Source organism: Vicia villosa, linkage group LG5, assembly GCF_029867415.1.
Source record: "Vicia villosa cultivar HV-30 ecotype Madison, WI linkage group LG5, Vvil1.0, whole genome shotgun sequence".
Lineage (NCBI taxonomy): Eukaryota > Viridiplantae > Streptophyta > Magnoliopsida > Fabales > Fabaceae > Vicia > Vicia villosa.
In genome coordinates, this window is record NC_081184.1 from 15,992,915 (window position 1) to 16,009,145 (window position 16,231).

The window sequence follows — 16,231 nt, forward strand, 5'->3', positions numbered from 1 at the left end:
GTGTTTCTAGAGATCTGACGATGTTTTTATTTTGAATCTTTATTGAAAGTGGTTTTTAGTGGTCCTTATTAGTAATACAATTGAATAATTGTGCGTGAAAGAGAAATTTCATTTGATGATAAGGTAGGAATAATATGAGTTCATCAGACATAAATATTAAATAGATTGAAATTAAAAACAAACATTCTTCCTAACCAAAAGTGTGGTGCTATACCAATCGTTAGTTGATCTAGTGGTGATTGGCGCTGAACTTAGTAGGGAGAACCATGGTTCGATCCCCTGCAACTTTTACGAAGAATGTTTTTTTTATATTTTTCAGAACATTTTTATTATAATTTATTATTTTAAGAAATGCTTACAATTTTTTGGTTTTAAAAAAAATCTAGTTTACAATTATCACACTTTTTAAAATAAATTTATATTTTACAATGAACTTTATTCTATTTAGGCTCAAAATATGCATAATTCACTGCTAGCTTGCCTTGTCTGTTTGGTAAATGTCTATGAACTTTACCTAACATGTCAAAGGCTCGAATGCTGGCAGATGATGATGATGATCTTGAAGTTGTCGTTGGCCTTAATAAGGTATTATATGATACCTTTCTTTTATTTTATTGAAGGGATTCTATTTTTTTAAACATGAGATTGTTGTGGACCTAGTCCTATATAAAGATGGACGTAGCTTTGAAATATTTCATTAATGATAAGGTTTGTCGTTGGCCTTAATAAGGTATTATATGATACCTTTCTTTTATTTTATTGAAGGGATTCTATTTTTTTAAACATGAGATTGTTGTGGACCTAGTCCTATATAAAGATGGACGTAGCTTTGAAATATTTCATTAATGATAAGGTTTGTTGTTGGCCTTAATAAGGTATTATATGATACCTTTCTTTTATTTTATTGAAGGGATTCTATTTTTTTAAACATGAGATTGTTGTGGACCTAGTCCTATATAAAGATGGACGTAGCTTTGAAATATTTCATTAATGATAAGGTTTGTCGTTGGCCTTAATAAGGTATTATATGATACCTTTCTTTTATTTTATTGAAGGGATTCTATTTTTTTAAACATGAGATTGTTGTGGACCTAGTCCTATATAAAGATGGACGTAGCTTTGAAATATTTCATTAATGATAAGGTTTGTCGTTGGCCTTAATAAGGTATTATATGATACCTTTCTTTTATTTTATTGAAGGGATTCTATTTTTTTAAACATGAGATTGTTGTGGACCTAGTCCTATATAAAGATGGACGTAGCTTTGAAATATTTCATTAATGATAAGGTTTGTTGTTGGCCTTAATAAAGTATTATATGATACCTTTCTTTTATTTTATTGAAGGGATTCTATTTTTTTAAACATGAGATTGTTGTGGACCTAGTCCTATATAAAGATGGACGTAGCTTTGAAGTTTTATCTGCTAAGATTATTCTTAGTCATATGAAAAATTTGGAGGTTTGCATTGAGAATTTAGATGTAGGTGTTAAGAACTCTTCAAGGAAACTAATTAGAACAAGAGTTCACTTCTTAACATCTTTAACCAATGGTTGTGAGAAGAAAATAGTTAATGAAAGTATAAACTCTCAAATTCAATTTTGGTGTTGGAAACTAATATAACTAGATCTATGGTCCGTGCGTTGCACGGGTTTGATTAAACATATTTTAAATATTATATATGGTTCAAGTGTGATGTGATTTTTAATTTTTAAAACATTTTTTAGTTGAAAAATAAAATTTATTTTCAATAAATATTTCCAAAAAAAAAATTAAATGCCAAAATAATAAATTTGATATGTATTAGATTGAGCTTTTAAGAGACTATGTTAACAACATAAAAAAATATTACAAATATTTAAAACTTTGTATAATTATATTGCCTTATTAGAATTTTAAATAAAAAAATCGTATAATAAGTCTTTGTACACAATTAATTTATATTTTAAATAAACATATAATGATGGGAATGAGAAAGAGAAAAAGATTAGAGATAAAAGCATAAAGAAACTACTATAGTATTGCACGGAAAACACAATCGATGATCCAAATTCGTATCCGTATTTGATGTAACCAAAATGTGTTATAATAATAAAACTACATGATCATTAATTTTTATAGAATTTTAAAAATTGCACAAAAAATAAGTATACAATAAAGATGATGTGACATTTAATTCAAATGTGTAATATTTAATTATTGTAATAAAAATTGATTCATATTATCTTCATATTAAAAAACAATAATATAAACAAAAAGAGGCTTGAGAGAGTGTCATATATAATTCACATGTGCGACATTTAATCATTATTCATAAATTGATATTGTTATAACGAATAATTATAACAATGAAGAAAATAACATATTTGCAATATTGTTTAATGCATCAAACAAACATAAATTGCAATTATAAAAGTTCTATAATATATATCATAAAATAATTTGTACAAAAAATTATAATAATATAATAACAACAACAATAATAATATAATATAAATAGTAAATATTATGAATTTATTTACGACAATAAACGATTAGAATGGTTATGTTCAATAAATATAATAGATACCCATAATATATTTTTTTCTCGAAAAAGGTTGACTATTCGTGTAATAATAAAATATTAATTAAAAAATGAAAATGTATTTTGAAATTAAAAGATATAAAAAATATTTAAAATTAAATGAAAAAAATAATAAAATTATATCATTCATATAATTTAAGATGTTGTAAACATAACTTAATAGATACGTGTTGCAATTATAAACACAATAAGGTTAACAATATAATGTTTTTCCTGAAATTTTACAAATTATAAGAAGTTAAGACATGAAAACCATCATCATTCAAAATTCATATATACATACTTAATCTTCAAGATTTCATCCTATATAATTGATGGTAACATTAAACAATTACAATTAATTTATCAAAAATCTCACTAAATAAGTCATACCTATTTTCATGTTTGTCACCTCCAATTTAAATGTGCACTTGATTGCCTCCATTCACAACTTCTTTTTTTCTATACAATATATTTTCACCTCACATACTTTGTATTTTGTGATCAACCACTCTATTTACATTACACTAAAAACTGAATAATCTATACAAAAAATACAATAATATATAAAATAATAATTACACCATATAATATAATTTTGATTCTAGAAAAATTGAAAAAAAATTCTATTATTCTTGTAACACAATGTTGCAATACTGCTTGAATTTCACGCCCGTGTGAAATATGAAGGGAAGAGTGATATATAATAAGGTATATATAATTCACAACTTCTTTTTTTCTATACAATATATTTTCACCTCACATACTTTGTATTTTGTGATCAACCACTCTATTTACATTATACTGAAAACTGAATAATCTATACAAAAAATACAATAATATATAAAATAATAATTACACCATATAGTATAATTTTGATTCTAGAAAAATTGAAAAAAATTCTATTATTCTTGTAACACAATGTTGCAATACTGCTTGAATTTCACGCCCGTGTGAAATATGAAGGGAAGAGTGATATATAATAAGGTATATATAAGAAATTTTAGTAACTCATTTTTTATTAATTACATATTGAATGAAAATCAAGAATTTGTATAAATTACATAAAGGAATACGTTTCATAGTTAATTATATAAGAATAATACAAAATATAAATTATGAAATTTAATACAATGAATATTTTTAATTCATGAGACAAAAAATTAAAGAAATTAAATGTATATTTATGGTAATAAATAGTAGCTAGTCAATTAAATAAGAAATTTTGTATTAAATAACTTAATTATATAATACTTGTTTTTCAAAATATTTTGAAACAAAAACATGAGATTATTTGTGGGCTTACGAGTTAAGGAAATTTTTTTATGGGATGGATAGAAAAAATAGTTCAACGTAAATATCACATGAAAATTTATTAACCAAATTAATATCATAATACTCAATGAATGGGGTATTTAAAGCAAATAAATTTTATAATATTTAATTTTTGACTTAAAAGCCAATTAAAATCACAATGTTAAAAATTTCATTTTAATTATACAAAAAGTAACAGTTAAGGAGAGATAACTAAATAATTGTTAAAAAAAATGTTGATTAATTTAGAAATAATAATAATTGCTTCATCTTACGTGTAAATTGATTATCTCTAAACTAATATTCAGTACATTTGAGATATATTGGATAACATAGTTCCATTTTTTAATTTTAATTTTTATAATATAACATAAATTTTTTTATTATTATTCTTAATGGCTCTAGTTTATTATGTTATTATTATTTTTTGTTTATAATTATTATATATATATATATATATATATATATATATAATTTATTAAATTAATAATAATAATAATAATAATAATTTTTAAATATATTTTGAATCGAAAAATATTTTTTTTTTTATTTTTTATATTATCATTGTAGTTTATTATTTATAATTTTAGTGATTATTAAAATAAAAAATCTACTTAGTTGTTTATAAAACTATTATAAGTTACTTCCCATATTATTGCAGCATTTTGTATTTTATATATTTATATTTATTAGAATTCATAAACTCATTTGGATTATATCTTTTTTTATTAGACAATAATTATATATTTATTTGACAATCTTTAATGCAAAATTTATTTGAGATTTATATTTAAAATAAATATTGAATTATATAAAATAAAAAATTGAAAATATTATTTAATTTGAGAAGCTTTGTGAGTTTGCCACATAAGCATGAAGCTAGGGTTTTGTCTAAGGTTGTCATCAAGACAACCTTACATTTATATTAAGTAGATTAAAACTCGTTTTTTATGATATAAGGATCAAATTATAGCTACTTTATATCGGTTTTGAATTCTTATTTAAGTGTGTCTTTCTTATTTCGTCTTTCAATTTATTCTGCCAACTAGTACATTTTTTAATTCTCGAAAGAGAAAGCTACCGTTAAATATTTTGTATGTTTGAAGAATGGTTTATCTGTTTTTGCCTAATTAACATTATTTATTGTTGATTTTATTGTGTTGCAGCTGAAAACTTACTGAAAAAAAATTATAGAACGGAAAACTAAATCATCTTGTCCTAAATTATTTTTGTCAATGTTGAAGATGAAGTGAAAATCTCGAGCCAAAACACAGTCAGCTCGAGAGGAACATTTGTCTAATGACCTGAACCGATTTTTTAAAAAGGTCGGAACAAATTTTCACCAAATTATATTTTCATTTGAATTTGAAGCTAGTTAAACAGATGGCGGTGTAACTGGTGTATACTATAATCTACCTGATACACGTTTGAATACGGGCAAACAACCTCGAGATTCTTATTGATTAAATATAATTGAAATATGAGGTATTGTATAAAATTGTCATTCTCTATTATAACATTTGTGAAAGTGTCAACTATGACACTTATTTTGAGACAGACGGAGTATTATTTTTATATTATTTTATTGTTTTTTTAATATCATTTTATTGTTTTTATTGCTAATTCTCACAAGTATATATTACAATATTGGGTCCAAATAACTTGATCACATGTTCAATGCTTACATACTTCATCATTTCACTTCTTGCCATTGAATTACCACAATGGTTTCTTATACACAATTTTGATATTAGCATGACACTATTTGTTGTGTTACTTTCAATAAAACACGACTCAATTTGTAATATTATTTGTGTATAAGAAAGATTGAGATTATATATAGAATTTAAGTTAGTTTACGATTTCATAAATTAAGAATGTTAAATCAAATATTCAAACCATGATTATATATGGATATAATGTGATTTTTAATTTATTCCAAAATCATAAAATATTAAATTCATTTGCAATGAAATAAAATGAAAACCATATAAAGTTATTTGATATGAGAATGAGGTATAGCAAATTAGATTAAAGATAGATGGTAGATTGTGAGATTGTGATATTGAAAATATTTAATGGTATTAAAAAATATGACATAATAACCATATAAAGAAATTATTTAAGAAAAAAATGGAATTTTAACATTTTATTTTTCTTTAATTATTTATTTTGGACAAAGGACGATTTGGCACACGCTCTCATGTTCTGCATCCTTAAGTGGGCATCCTTTGAGGTAATCATCAACTTCATCCACATTTCTAATATATGTGGACTGTGCAAGATGTACTAAATCATACCATAAATATTGGTAGAAATTATAATAACTAAAATTGGCATCTAAACAACTGATCAATTTCTTATAGAAGAATATTTTACTCTAATAATAATACACTTTTGGTAAATTAAAATTAAGCTCTTACCCAGAACAATTACTCTCACTTAGACACAAAAGCACTCTTGAAGTACTAAGGCAAAATATATGTGAAAAACTGAGAGATTTAGAGAATATGATGAGAGATTATGAAAGTGAAATCAAAGCTCATTTTATGGATGATAGGAAATGATAGATAAACTCTCTATTTATAGGCCAGATTGTGGTTTAAATTTGGAAACAATCCATGGGCGAAATGAATGCCATAATCGATTAGGTGATCATCAACTTCATCCACATTTCTAATATATGTGGACTGTGCAAGATGTACTAAATCATACCATAAATATTGGTAGAAATTATAATAACTAAAATTGGCATCTAAACAACTGATCAATTTCTTATAGAAGAATATTTTACTCTAATAATAATACACTTTTGGTAAATTAAAATTAAGCTCTTACCCAGAACAATTACTCTCACTTAGACACAAAAGCACTCTTGAAGTACTAAGGCAAAATATATGTGAAAAACTGAGAGATTTAGAGAATATGATGAGAGAGTATGAAAGTGAAATCAAAGCTCATTTTATGGATGATAGGAAATGATAGATAAACTCTCTATTTATAGGCCAGATTGTGGTTTAAATTTGGAAACAATCCATGGGCGAAATGAATGCCATAATCGATTAGGTGATAAGTGCCAAATTGTAGTTATTTTTGTATATAGTTTTACGACACTTATCGTCTCTTTTTCCTCAACTTGTACGTGAATGCGTACATTTTAGTTAAATTTGTATATATTGTGTATAATTTGTGTTTATTATTCATTTATATACCATTTGGTAGTTTTCATTCATTTTGTAGGTATTCATTCATAATTGGAGCATTGAGTAATAAAGGCCAAAGGCTAAGCTTCAAGAATACTATTTTTAGCAATTCATAAAAAAAAATAAGGCTCAAAATAAAGATGAAAAAAATCATCAATTTTATTGATATATAGTCAATCTTAGATAGAGCATTTAATAAGCTTTTCAACGCTTCGAATCGGGGACAAATTGGAGTTACGGTTCTCAAGCTATGGCCGAAATAAGATCTCAAGTTGCAGCGGAGTGCGCTTAGCGGGCTCTGTTTCGTTAAGCGAGATTAGCTGGGCAGAAACCGTTAAAAGGGCCAAAATATCCATTTTTAGGTTATGTTTTGGGGTATTTGTTCCCTACTCATAAACCTTCATTCTTGGTAGTTTAGAACTTAGAAAACAACATTTGAGCTTGCATCTGGATGATTTGAGGTCAAAGTTTTCATCGATTGGTGTTGAGAAACCAAGAAATGTTTGGTTCCTCTTCTTCTCTTCTCTTTGTAATCTCTATTTGTTGGAGTTTGTACGTAACTTTACCTTGATTATATATATATATATATGTGTGTGTGTGTGTATATATATATATATATATATATATATATATATATATATATATATATATATATATATATATATATATATATATATATATATATATATATATATATATATATATATATATATATATATATATATATATATATATATATATATTGCTCATGGTGTTGTATGAAACTCATTTTACAAATCGATGTTGATGATTGCTTTCTTTATTTGGGTTTGAGTTGTTGCAGAAATGGACGGTTCAAATTTGGATTTAGGATGAACATCTATTGATTTTTAATTCTAGAGATATATTAAGGCTTAGTATTCACTTGTGTATAGGGGCTTAATGCTTTCGTGTTTGTGTTGCGCTGAGAGATCGCATCCGCGAGCGATATGGTTGATATCTCATTTTGCGTTAGAGATAACCTCTGTGTGAGTGATACATGATAATATTAACGAGTAATTTAGGTTGAGTACAACTGGGTAGTAAGTTTAAGTATTTGATAGGGTAGATGAAATTCAAAACCGAGAGTTATCTACTTTCCGAAGAATGAATTTTTTTATGTTCATAAGTTTAATTTCCGAAGCGAATCCTGCGCACGTCAAGGGTCTTTATCGTCGTGGAATGGCCTACATGGCTAATGGAGATTTTGATGAAGCAAGGGCTGATTTCAAAATGGTAGAAACCTTTGCTGTCAACTTTCTTTTGAATATAAGGCATAATGTCATTTTGTTTTTGAAGTCAATTGTGTGCTTTTACTTTAGATGATGAAAGTCGATAAGTCAACTGCATCAGACGCATCAGCAGCCCTTATAAAACTTAAGCAGAAAGAGCAGGTGGGTTTGAAATCACCAATCGGTTATTCTCTTAAATGCTTGAAACGTCATCAGAAGGAAATGCTAAGACCTTATTCTTACACGAATTCTGGTTTATTTGTAGGAAGTTGAGAATAAAGCTCGGAAACAATTTAAAGGGCTATTTGACAAGAAGCCTGGAGAAATTGCAGAAGTTAATGCCAATGAAGATGGAGATCATCAGGTCACCAGGGAAAGCCAGAAAGATGGTGAGGTACGGGAAGACGCATCAGATGGAACAAATTCAGAGGATTCACATGAAGCTGTGCCTGATGTAGACCAAAGGGGTTGGTTCTCTCACTTTTGGCCAACCGGTAGTAGAATTTTTTCGTCTCTTGGGCTTCAAAGATGTACCATACTATAATTCATCTTAAAGAATGCAGTAGTTGGCAGAAATTTTCAAATGGAGGCATTCAAAATCACTACCACAGGTCTTTAGAGAGTTCAGGCATGTTACCAGGAATATTTTTTTGTTCTGCTTTATATTATAATCTTAAACACTTTGTAACAGTATATTTAATAAAAGAGAGCTGTATTCATAATAGGAATACAGAGGATTGATTGTAAGGAATTTTAGTCTAAACAAACTCAAATCATAGTAGAAAATTTGAAACTTCAATTTATGGAATGCCTTAACTATTACAGAACCAAACACTTGTTATCCACCATACACAATAGAAAAGAAAACTTTATTCAATTAAAAGCACAAAGTTGTCATCACAAATAAATCGTCACCACTAGATCAATATCATATGATTCACAATACATTTTATTTTCAGTAAGTCAGACTCAAAATACAAACTCAACATCAAATATCTATTTCGTAACTTCGAAGACTGCATGTTTTTTCGACTCATGGTGACTAAATTTCATCGATACTCACGGCGGATTCATGCTTTAGTTCTTTGTTGGCAGCAGAAATAGCATGAGACTTGACAAAAAAGAAACCCAAAGTATGACCAGCAACAGCAGCAATGAAGATTCCTATATTGAAAGACATAACAGCCAGCATAACCAAGTAAAGAAAACTTATACGAAAAAAGTAAATACTAGCTTGAATCAACCCTCCCTTAATGTGATTTGTCCCTTGCTTGATGGTGGGTTTGTTAGGCAAAAACTCAACAACCAAAGCAAGGAAAAACACAAAACAGAAAGCTAAAATATACATGCCTACACTCTCATTAGGCCACCCAGGGAAAAGTACTACAGCATCTTTTCCCCAATAGAGACTCATATGCATAGTCATTTTCTTCATCCTCATCATTTTCCTTGATTAAGTGAGAGATATAGGTTTTAGGGTTGCTAGGTTTTAAATTAATAGTAGAGAACCAGTTCTAGGAGATTGATGATGAGAAACCATAAAAAAAACATTTATATTTATATACTTTTAATGTGAAATTATAAGTTTGCTAAAAATTCTATTAGTTGGAATATCGATTCTTTAAGAAATATTTATTTATTTACTGATAAATGTTGTGAACTTGCATTCACCGAATTTCCCCTTATAATATGGTGTTATTGAAAAGGTGATTTAGTTTGATGAATTCTTAATTTTTTAAAGTTACAAATAATCTACAAATCTTATACAGTGAAAGAGACAATGGATGATATATGTATGGCCTTTTTTTCTTTAAATAAATAAATATGCAATGTGTGCCTTTTCTATTTTTTTAAATGGAAATTTGTGCCTTTTCATATATAAGTTCGGATGAATAAAAATAAATTTTGGTTTATGCTCATTTTATTTGTTTAAATCTTTACTTTAGAGTATAAGGCAGATTGAACTTCTTCAAAGGTCAATAAATATCTTTCATACAAGAGAGTTTATTTGAATTGAGCACGAGACTTAAGTAAATAACACATCAATAACAATGCTTTATCTTTATCATCAATATTAACCTCGATATTCTCCAGATCAAGTATCAACTTGTTGAACATATCCAACTGCTCCATTAAGACTTTATCTTCACTCATCTTGAATGAATACGAAGTTTGCTTCAGGTAGAGGCGATTGATCAATGATTTGATCATGTATAAACTTGCGACTTTCGTGCACACACTTGCCACAATCTTCTCCTTCGACACCCGCCGAAGAACCTTATCACCAAGGCTAAATACGATGACGCTGTGGGATTTCTCTACTTTCTCCTTCCCCGTTTGCGCAACATCAATGACTACGACTCCCTTCAACGTTTCTAGCAAACCCTACTAAAACAATAGTGCTTGCATCTTCAAGCGCCACCAACTGAAATTATTCACGCTTGTTAATTTCTATATCTCATACTTTGATGACGACATCTTCTTCTTCATGCTCAGTGCACCGACTTGTTGTAACGGAGTACCATCAAGAACAAACCAAAACAATGAGAAATATTGAGTTCTTGAACAAACATAAGAAACTATATTAGGTTTTCACGAAAGAGAGAGAATATGGAAGAAGAAAAAAAAATCAGGATTGGTTATAATTGTTTTACTATTCACTTACTCAATAAGGGTTTAAAGATACAAGTGAATAACAACAATCAACCTCTGTCAACAACCTGAGAGAACTAATCTATTTATAGACTACTAAGCTAACTTAAGCTACAAGTTAATTTAAACAATTGAGCTAAACAAACAGGCTCAATTTAACATGCTAACAAACCTAGCATTATCGATTACTACATACTTGAGCGTATTTCGACTACAACATGCGGGACTTCGACATCAACATGTGAACAGACTTCGATATCACACTTAATCTCCATTGAATCAAAAAGCTACCCTTATCGAGATATTAGAGTTCGATCCAAAATCTCACAGTTTTCATTTTGAATATTTATAGAAAGTAGTTTTAAAAGGCCTTATTAGTAATATAATTGAATACTATATAAGTTTATTAGACATAAATATTAAATAGATTAACATTAAAAACAAACATTCTATCAGCTAAAGATATGGTGATATATTTCTGAGTCTTGTTCATGTAGTAGTTTGACGAATATCTCCTTTTATCTTGTTGGGAGTTCTTGATCCTCCAAAATCAGTTTTGATTTTGGTATATTAGTTTCAATTTATTTTATGAAAAACAATTTTTAGTTTTTAAAACATATTTATTATAATTTTTTACTACTTTTTTGTATTTTTTAAAAAAATATTTACAATTGTTTTTCAAAAAATCTAGTTTACAATTATCACACTTTTCAAAACTTTTATTTATTTATTTGTACAACTTAAACAAAAATAAAACCCCAATCTATATGGATGGTGGTTGGTTGAGGTTTAATGGTGTAAAAAAAACCAAGATGATTCACCTGCGTCTCATTGTATGATATTACTCTATTTAAAGATAAAATATGCAAAATTGAACGCTAGCTCGCCTTGCCAGTATGGTAACTGTCTTAGAACATTACTTACTTGACTAAGGATCGAATGCTGGCAAATGATGATGATGATGATGAAATTGTTAACATTAATATGAGGTATTCAATAATACCTCTCTTAAATGAATTTGTAAAGATGTAGCTTATTTTTTAAGAGTGATTTGAAATTGTTAACATTAATATGAGGTATTCAATAATACCTCTCTTTTTGTAAGAGTGATTTGCGATTATTAATAAGAATCAGATACAAATGAATTTGTAAAGATGTAGCTTTTTTTGAAGAGTGATTTGCGATTATTAATAAGAATTTGATGTAGCTTTTTTTGAAGAGTGATTTGCGGTTATTAATAAGAATTTGCGATTATTAATAAGAATTAGATACAAATGAATTTGTAAAGATGTAGCTTTGAAAGATTTCTTTAGTGATAAGGTTTTATCTGCTAAGATTATTCTTAGTCATATGGAAAATTTGGAGGTTTGCATTGAGAATGTAGATGTAGGTGTTAAGAAATCTTCAACGAGACTAATTAGAACAAGAGTTCACAAGGCGATCCTTTGTCACCTTATCTGTTCATCCTTGTCTCTAAAGGCTTTTCTGCTTTTATTAGAGGAGCCGTTTCCCGCGGAGATCTCCATAGAGCACATATTTGCAGGGGGGCACCCAGTGTGTCCCACTTGCTTTTTGCTGACAATTGTTTTCTATTTTGTAGGGCAAATCTAGTGGAGGTGTCAAATCTTATGGAGATTCTTAAAACTTATGCTGAGGCGACGAATCAAGTGATCAACCTTTCTAAATCTGAAGTGTTTTTCAGCTGTAACTTGAGTGTGTCAGCTCAAGAGGATTTAGCCAAAGTGATGGGGGTGAGACGTGTTTTGGGAACATGGGCATACTTGGGTTTACCGTCCATGATTGGAAGAAGCAAGAAGGCGGTGTTCTCTTTTATTAAGGATCAGATATGGAAAAGAATCGATTCTTGGAGTGGTAGATCTTTATCTAAAGCGGGGAAAAAGGTTATGATTAAATCAGTGCTCCAGTCTATTCCAGCTTACATAATGAGTGTCTATTTGATTTGGGATGGGGTGGTGAATGATATTGAAAAAAATGCTTAACTCGTTTTGGCGGGGGGAGGGGGTGGTCGTAATAACAAAGGAATAAGGTGGTTAGCTTGGGAGAGGATGGCTATGCTAATAGTGAGGGAGGTATGAGATTTAGGGATTTCAAAGCCTTTAAAATGGCTATGGTAGCAAAACAAGGTTGGAATCTTTTGGCGAAACCCAATTCTTTTGTGGCTAGAATCTTCAAAGCAAGGCATTTTCCTCGCTCCTCTTATCTTGATTCTAAGGTTGGTAACAATCCGAGTTTTGTGTGGCGGAGTTTGTGGAAAGCTAAGGATGTTATAAAGCTTGGAAGTAGGTGGAGCATAAGTGAAGGAAATAGTGTTAAGGTTATGTATGATCCGTGACTTCGTGAGAAAGGAAGTTGGTGGGTTAGTGGCCTACAAGTTCAAGTTGTGCATGATCTTTACGTTAAAGATCTTTTTTTCCCCAATGTCAAGCAATGGGATATGGGAAAGGTGAACAATATTTTTGATCATGCGGGGGGTGAAATTATTCTTAGAGTGCCTTTGGCGAAGGATGTTGTGGAAGATAGGTTGGTATGGCAAAAGGAGCAGAATGATGAATATAGTGTGAAATCGGATTATAGACTTTGGAGAGGGTTGCAAAGTAGCACTCGACAATATGGTATTAAGGGTAATTGGAAGAATCTATGGAACATTTCCGCACCATCTAGAGCTAAGCATTTGTTATGGCGGATTTGTAAGGGCTGCCTTCCGACTCGCTCTAAGTTGCAACAACATCCTGTTCTTTGCCCATCTCTATGTCCTTGGTGTGATTTAGAAGATGAAGATGAGTGACACGTTTTTTTGGTTGTGCTTCTATTTCTCAAAGTTGGCGGGCAGCAGGTTTGTCATCTATAATCGACCCCCGTATTCATATATTTCATGATGCGAAGTCCCTTATTTTTGATGTTTGTAGCCGTGTGGACCGTAGGGATGCAGGTAGATTTGCTGTTTTGCTTGAGGTTCTTTGGAGAAGTAGCAATACTGTGGTTTGACAAGATGTTCGAGAAAATGCTATAAGAATTGGTTTACAAGCCTATCACAATTGGTATGATTGATTTTTAGCTAGAGAGGAGCATACTGTGTGAGATACTAATAATAATTTAGTTGTTTGGATTCCGCCTATGATTAATCAGGTGAAGTGCAATGTTGATGCAAGTTTTAATAATGTCTGTGGTACTACTAATAGAGGGTGGTGCTTTATGGATCACTTGGGGAGATTCATCAGAGCAGGTGTTTCTTGGGATGTGGGTCTTTTTTCTTCTGTCTTTTAAGCCGAAGCCATTTATTTGAAGGAAGCAATCCAACATGCTATTCAAGCTACCTTTGAAAGTGATTGTCAATTTGTTGTCAATTCTATTCAAGCTAAACATGACGACTCCTCTGAATTTAGTTTTATCATTAAGTCTATTCAGAATTTGTTATGTTTATTTCCGAACTTTGAGGTAAAGTTCATTAAGCGCTAAGCGAATTCGGTTGCCCATATGTTAGCTAAGGCGGCCAATTATTGGTCTAGGTGTAGTTTCCTTAATATGATACATCTTTGTATTGATTTTTGTTTGATGAATGAAATATGTTAAGTTTGTTCCTGTAAATAAACCAATAGTTGGTTAAGGAAAATATCTAGTAGTTAATGAAAGTATAAACTCTCAAATTTAATTTTGGTCACATAGTTGGAAATTAATGTAATTAAAACTTGTTATTTTTTATGATACAAGGATCAAATTATAACTACAGGTTTTTGAATTCTTATTTAAGTGTCCTTCATATCTCGTCTTTTAATTTATTCTGCCAACTAGCATATTTTCTCATTTTCGAATGAGGAAGTCATCGTAAAATGTTTTGTATATTTCAGGATTTGATTTAAAGGTGTGTGTGAGTTGCCTTAGTATTTATAAGTTACTTCTTTATTTTTACAAAATTTGGGTCTCTCAAACAGACACGACGTGACGAACTTTCACACTTCATCTATTTTATTACTTTGAGGCTTCCAAGACTATTGTGAGATACATCGATCATATAAGAACTTTAGTCTTGAGTTCTTTTTATAGATTGAGGCATGAGATGTCTCTCTGTTTAGGTCGCCATCATAATAGAGTTGAAAGCTATTGCCACCGACTTTAATCACTGTTGTCGTCATAAAAACTTTGGATGAATCTTTTATGGCATTTTCAGCTTTATATATGCAAGTACATAGATCCACATGTTTTACACGGGCTAGTCTCGAACCAACTTAACTTTTATACAAGCTAAACTCAAGAGGAAAGTTGAGATTTTATACAGGCTAATCTTAATTCGATAAAGCTTTTACATGGGCTGAGCTCAAGAACCGTTGTGCATATTTTTATGGTTGATCTTCATGAACCAAAAGAAGACTTTTTCTTCTTGGCGAAACTCACGATCCAAACAGAGACTTCCTAAGAGAATCCCGCAAAACAAGCAAGAGCTTTTACTAGTTTAACTCGCAACCGGACAACTTATTATAAAAGAATATTTCAATCTAGTAATAGTACACTTCTGGTAAATTATAATTAAGCTCTTACCCAGAACAATTACTCTCACTTAGACACAAAAGAACTCTTGAAGCATTAAGGTAAAATATATGTGAAAAACTGGGAGATTTAGAGAATATGATGAGAGAGTATGAAAGTGAGACCAAAGTTCATTTTGTGGATGACATGAAATGATAAATAAACTCTCTATTTATAGGCTAGATTGTGGTTTAAATTTGGAAACAATCCATGGGCGAAATGAATGCCATAATCAATTAGACCAATCGATTATTGACCTCTAACAATCGATTGTTCAAGCCACAAATGGAAGGTTTTGATATTTAATAGTTACCAATCATTAACATACTTTCCTAGTCTATTTTAGACTTAACCAAGATAAAATAATCGATTAGGTGGTTAGGTCTAGTCAATTATCCAGTTGTAAAAAGTTCTCCAATTTATAATACAAATCCCTTAATTAATTAGCTAGGCCTTAAAAATATTTTGAAATGGTTTAACTAAAATAAGAAAGGCTTTTCAAATATTTTTAGTGTGTGTGTTTTTTCTATTGCATTTCTTGAAGTACTCTTGTGCCTTTACAAGACATTGATCATTCAAACGGACATGACCAGATGAGCTTTCAAACTTCATCCTTTTCAAAAATCTAAAGCTTTATTATCTTTGAGTTTAGCATCAGATAAGAACCCTGAACCTTCATAATAAGGCTTGAGATATCTTCACGTTGATT

General features: G+C 29.5%; 2 protein-coding genes across 2 annotated transcripts; one reads left to right on the forward strand and one right to left on the reverse strand.

Annotated features, from left to right (window-relative positions):
• Nucleotides 1–8,216: 8,216 nt before the first annotated feature.
• Nucleotides 8,217–9,131, forward strand: LOC131606344 (peptidyl-prolyl cis-trans isomerase PASTICCINO1-like). Its single transcript, XM_058878592.1, has 3 exons — nt 8,217–8,332; nt 8,419–8,490; nt 8,594–9,131. Exons 1-3 carry the CDS (start codon nt 8,279–8,281, stop codon nt 8,870–8,872), a joined length of 405 nt encoding a protein of 134 aa, XP_058734575.1. The 5' UTR covers nt 8,217–8,278; the 3' UTR covers nt 8,873–9,131.
• A 94-nt stretch (nt 9,132–9,225) lies between these two features.
• LOC131606345 (copper transporter 1-like) lies at nt 9,226–10,017 on the reverse strand. Its single transcript, XM_058878593.1, has one exon. The coding sequence runs from the start codon at nt 9,770–9,772 to the stop codon at nt 9,371–9,373; it is 402 nt and encodes a 133-aa protein (XP_058734576.1). The 5' UTR covers nt 9,773–10,017; the 3' UTR covers nt 9,226–9,370.
• Nucleotides 10,018–16,231: the final 6,214 nt, after the last annotated feature.

Bases quoted from the DNA above. Each gene is read 5' to 3' on its own strand.
- LOC131606344 (XM_058878592.1), top strand. From the start codon at position 8,279: ATGGCCTACATGGCTAATGGAGATTTTGATGAAGCAAGGGCTGATTTC. The intron at 8,333-8,418 runs GTAGAAACCTTT...CTTTTACTTTAG, and splicing joins CAAGGGCTGATTTCAAAATG to ATGATGAAAGTCGATAAGTC. The intron at 8,491-8,593 runs GTGGGTTTGAAA...GTTTATTTGTAG, and splicing joins AACTTAAGCAGAAAGAGCAG to GAAGTTGAGAATAAAGCTCG.
- LOC131606345 (XM_058878593.1), bottom strand. From the start codon at position 9,772: ATGATGAGGATGAAGAAAATGACTATGCATATGAGTCTCTATTGGGGA.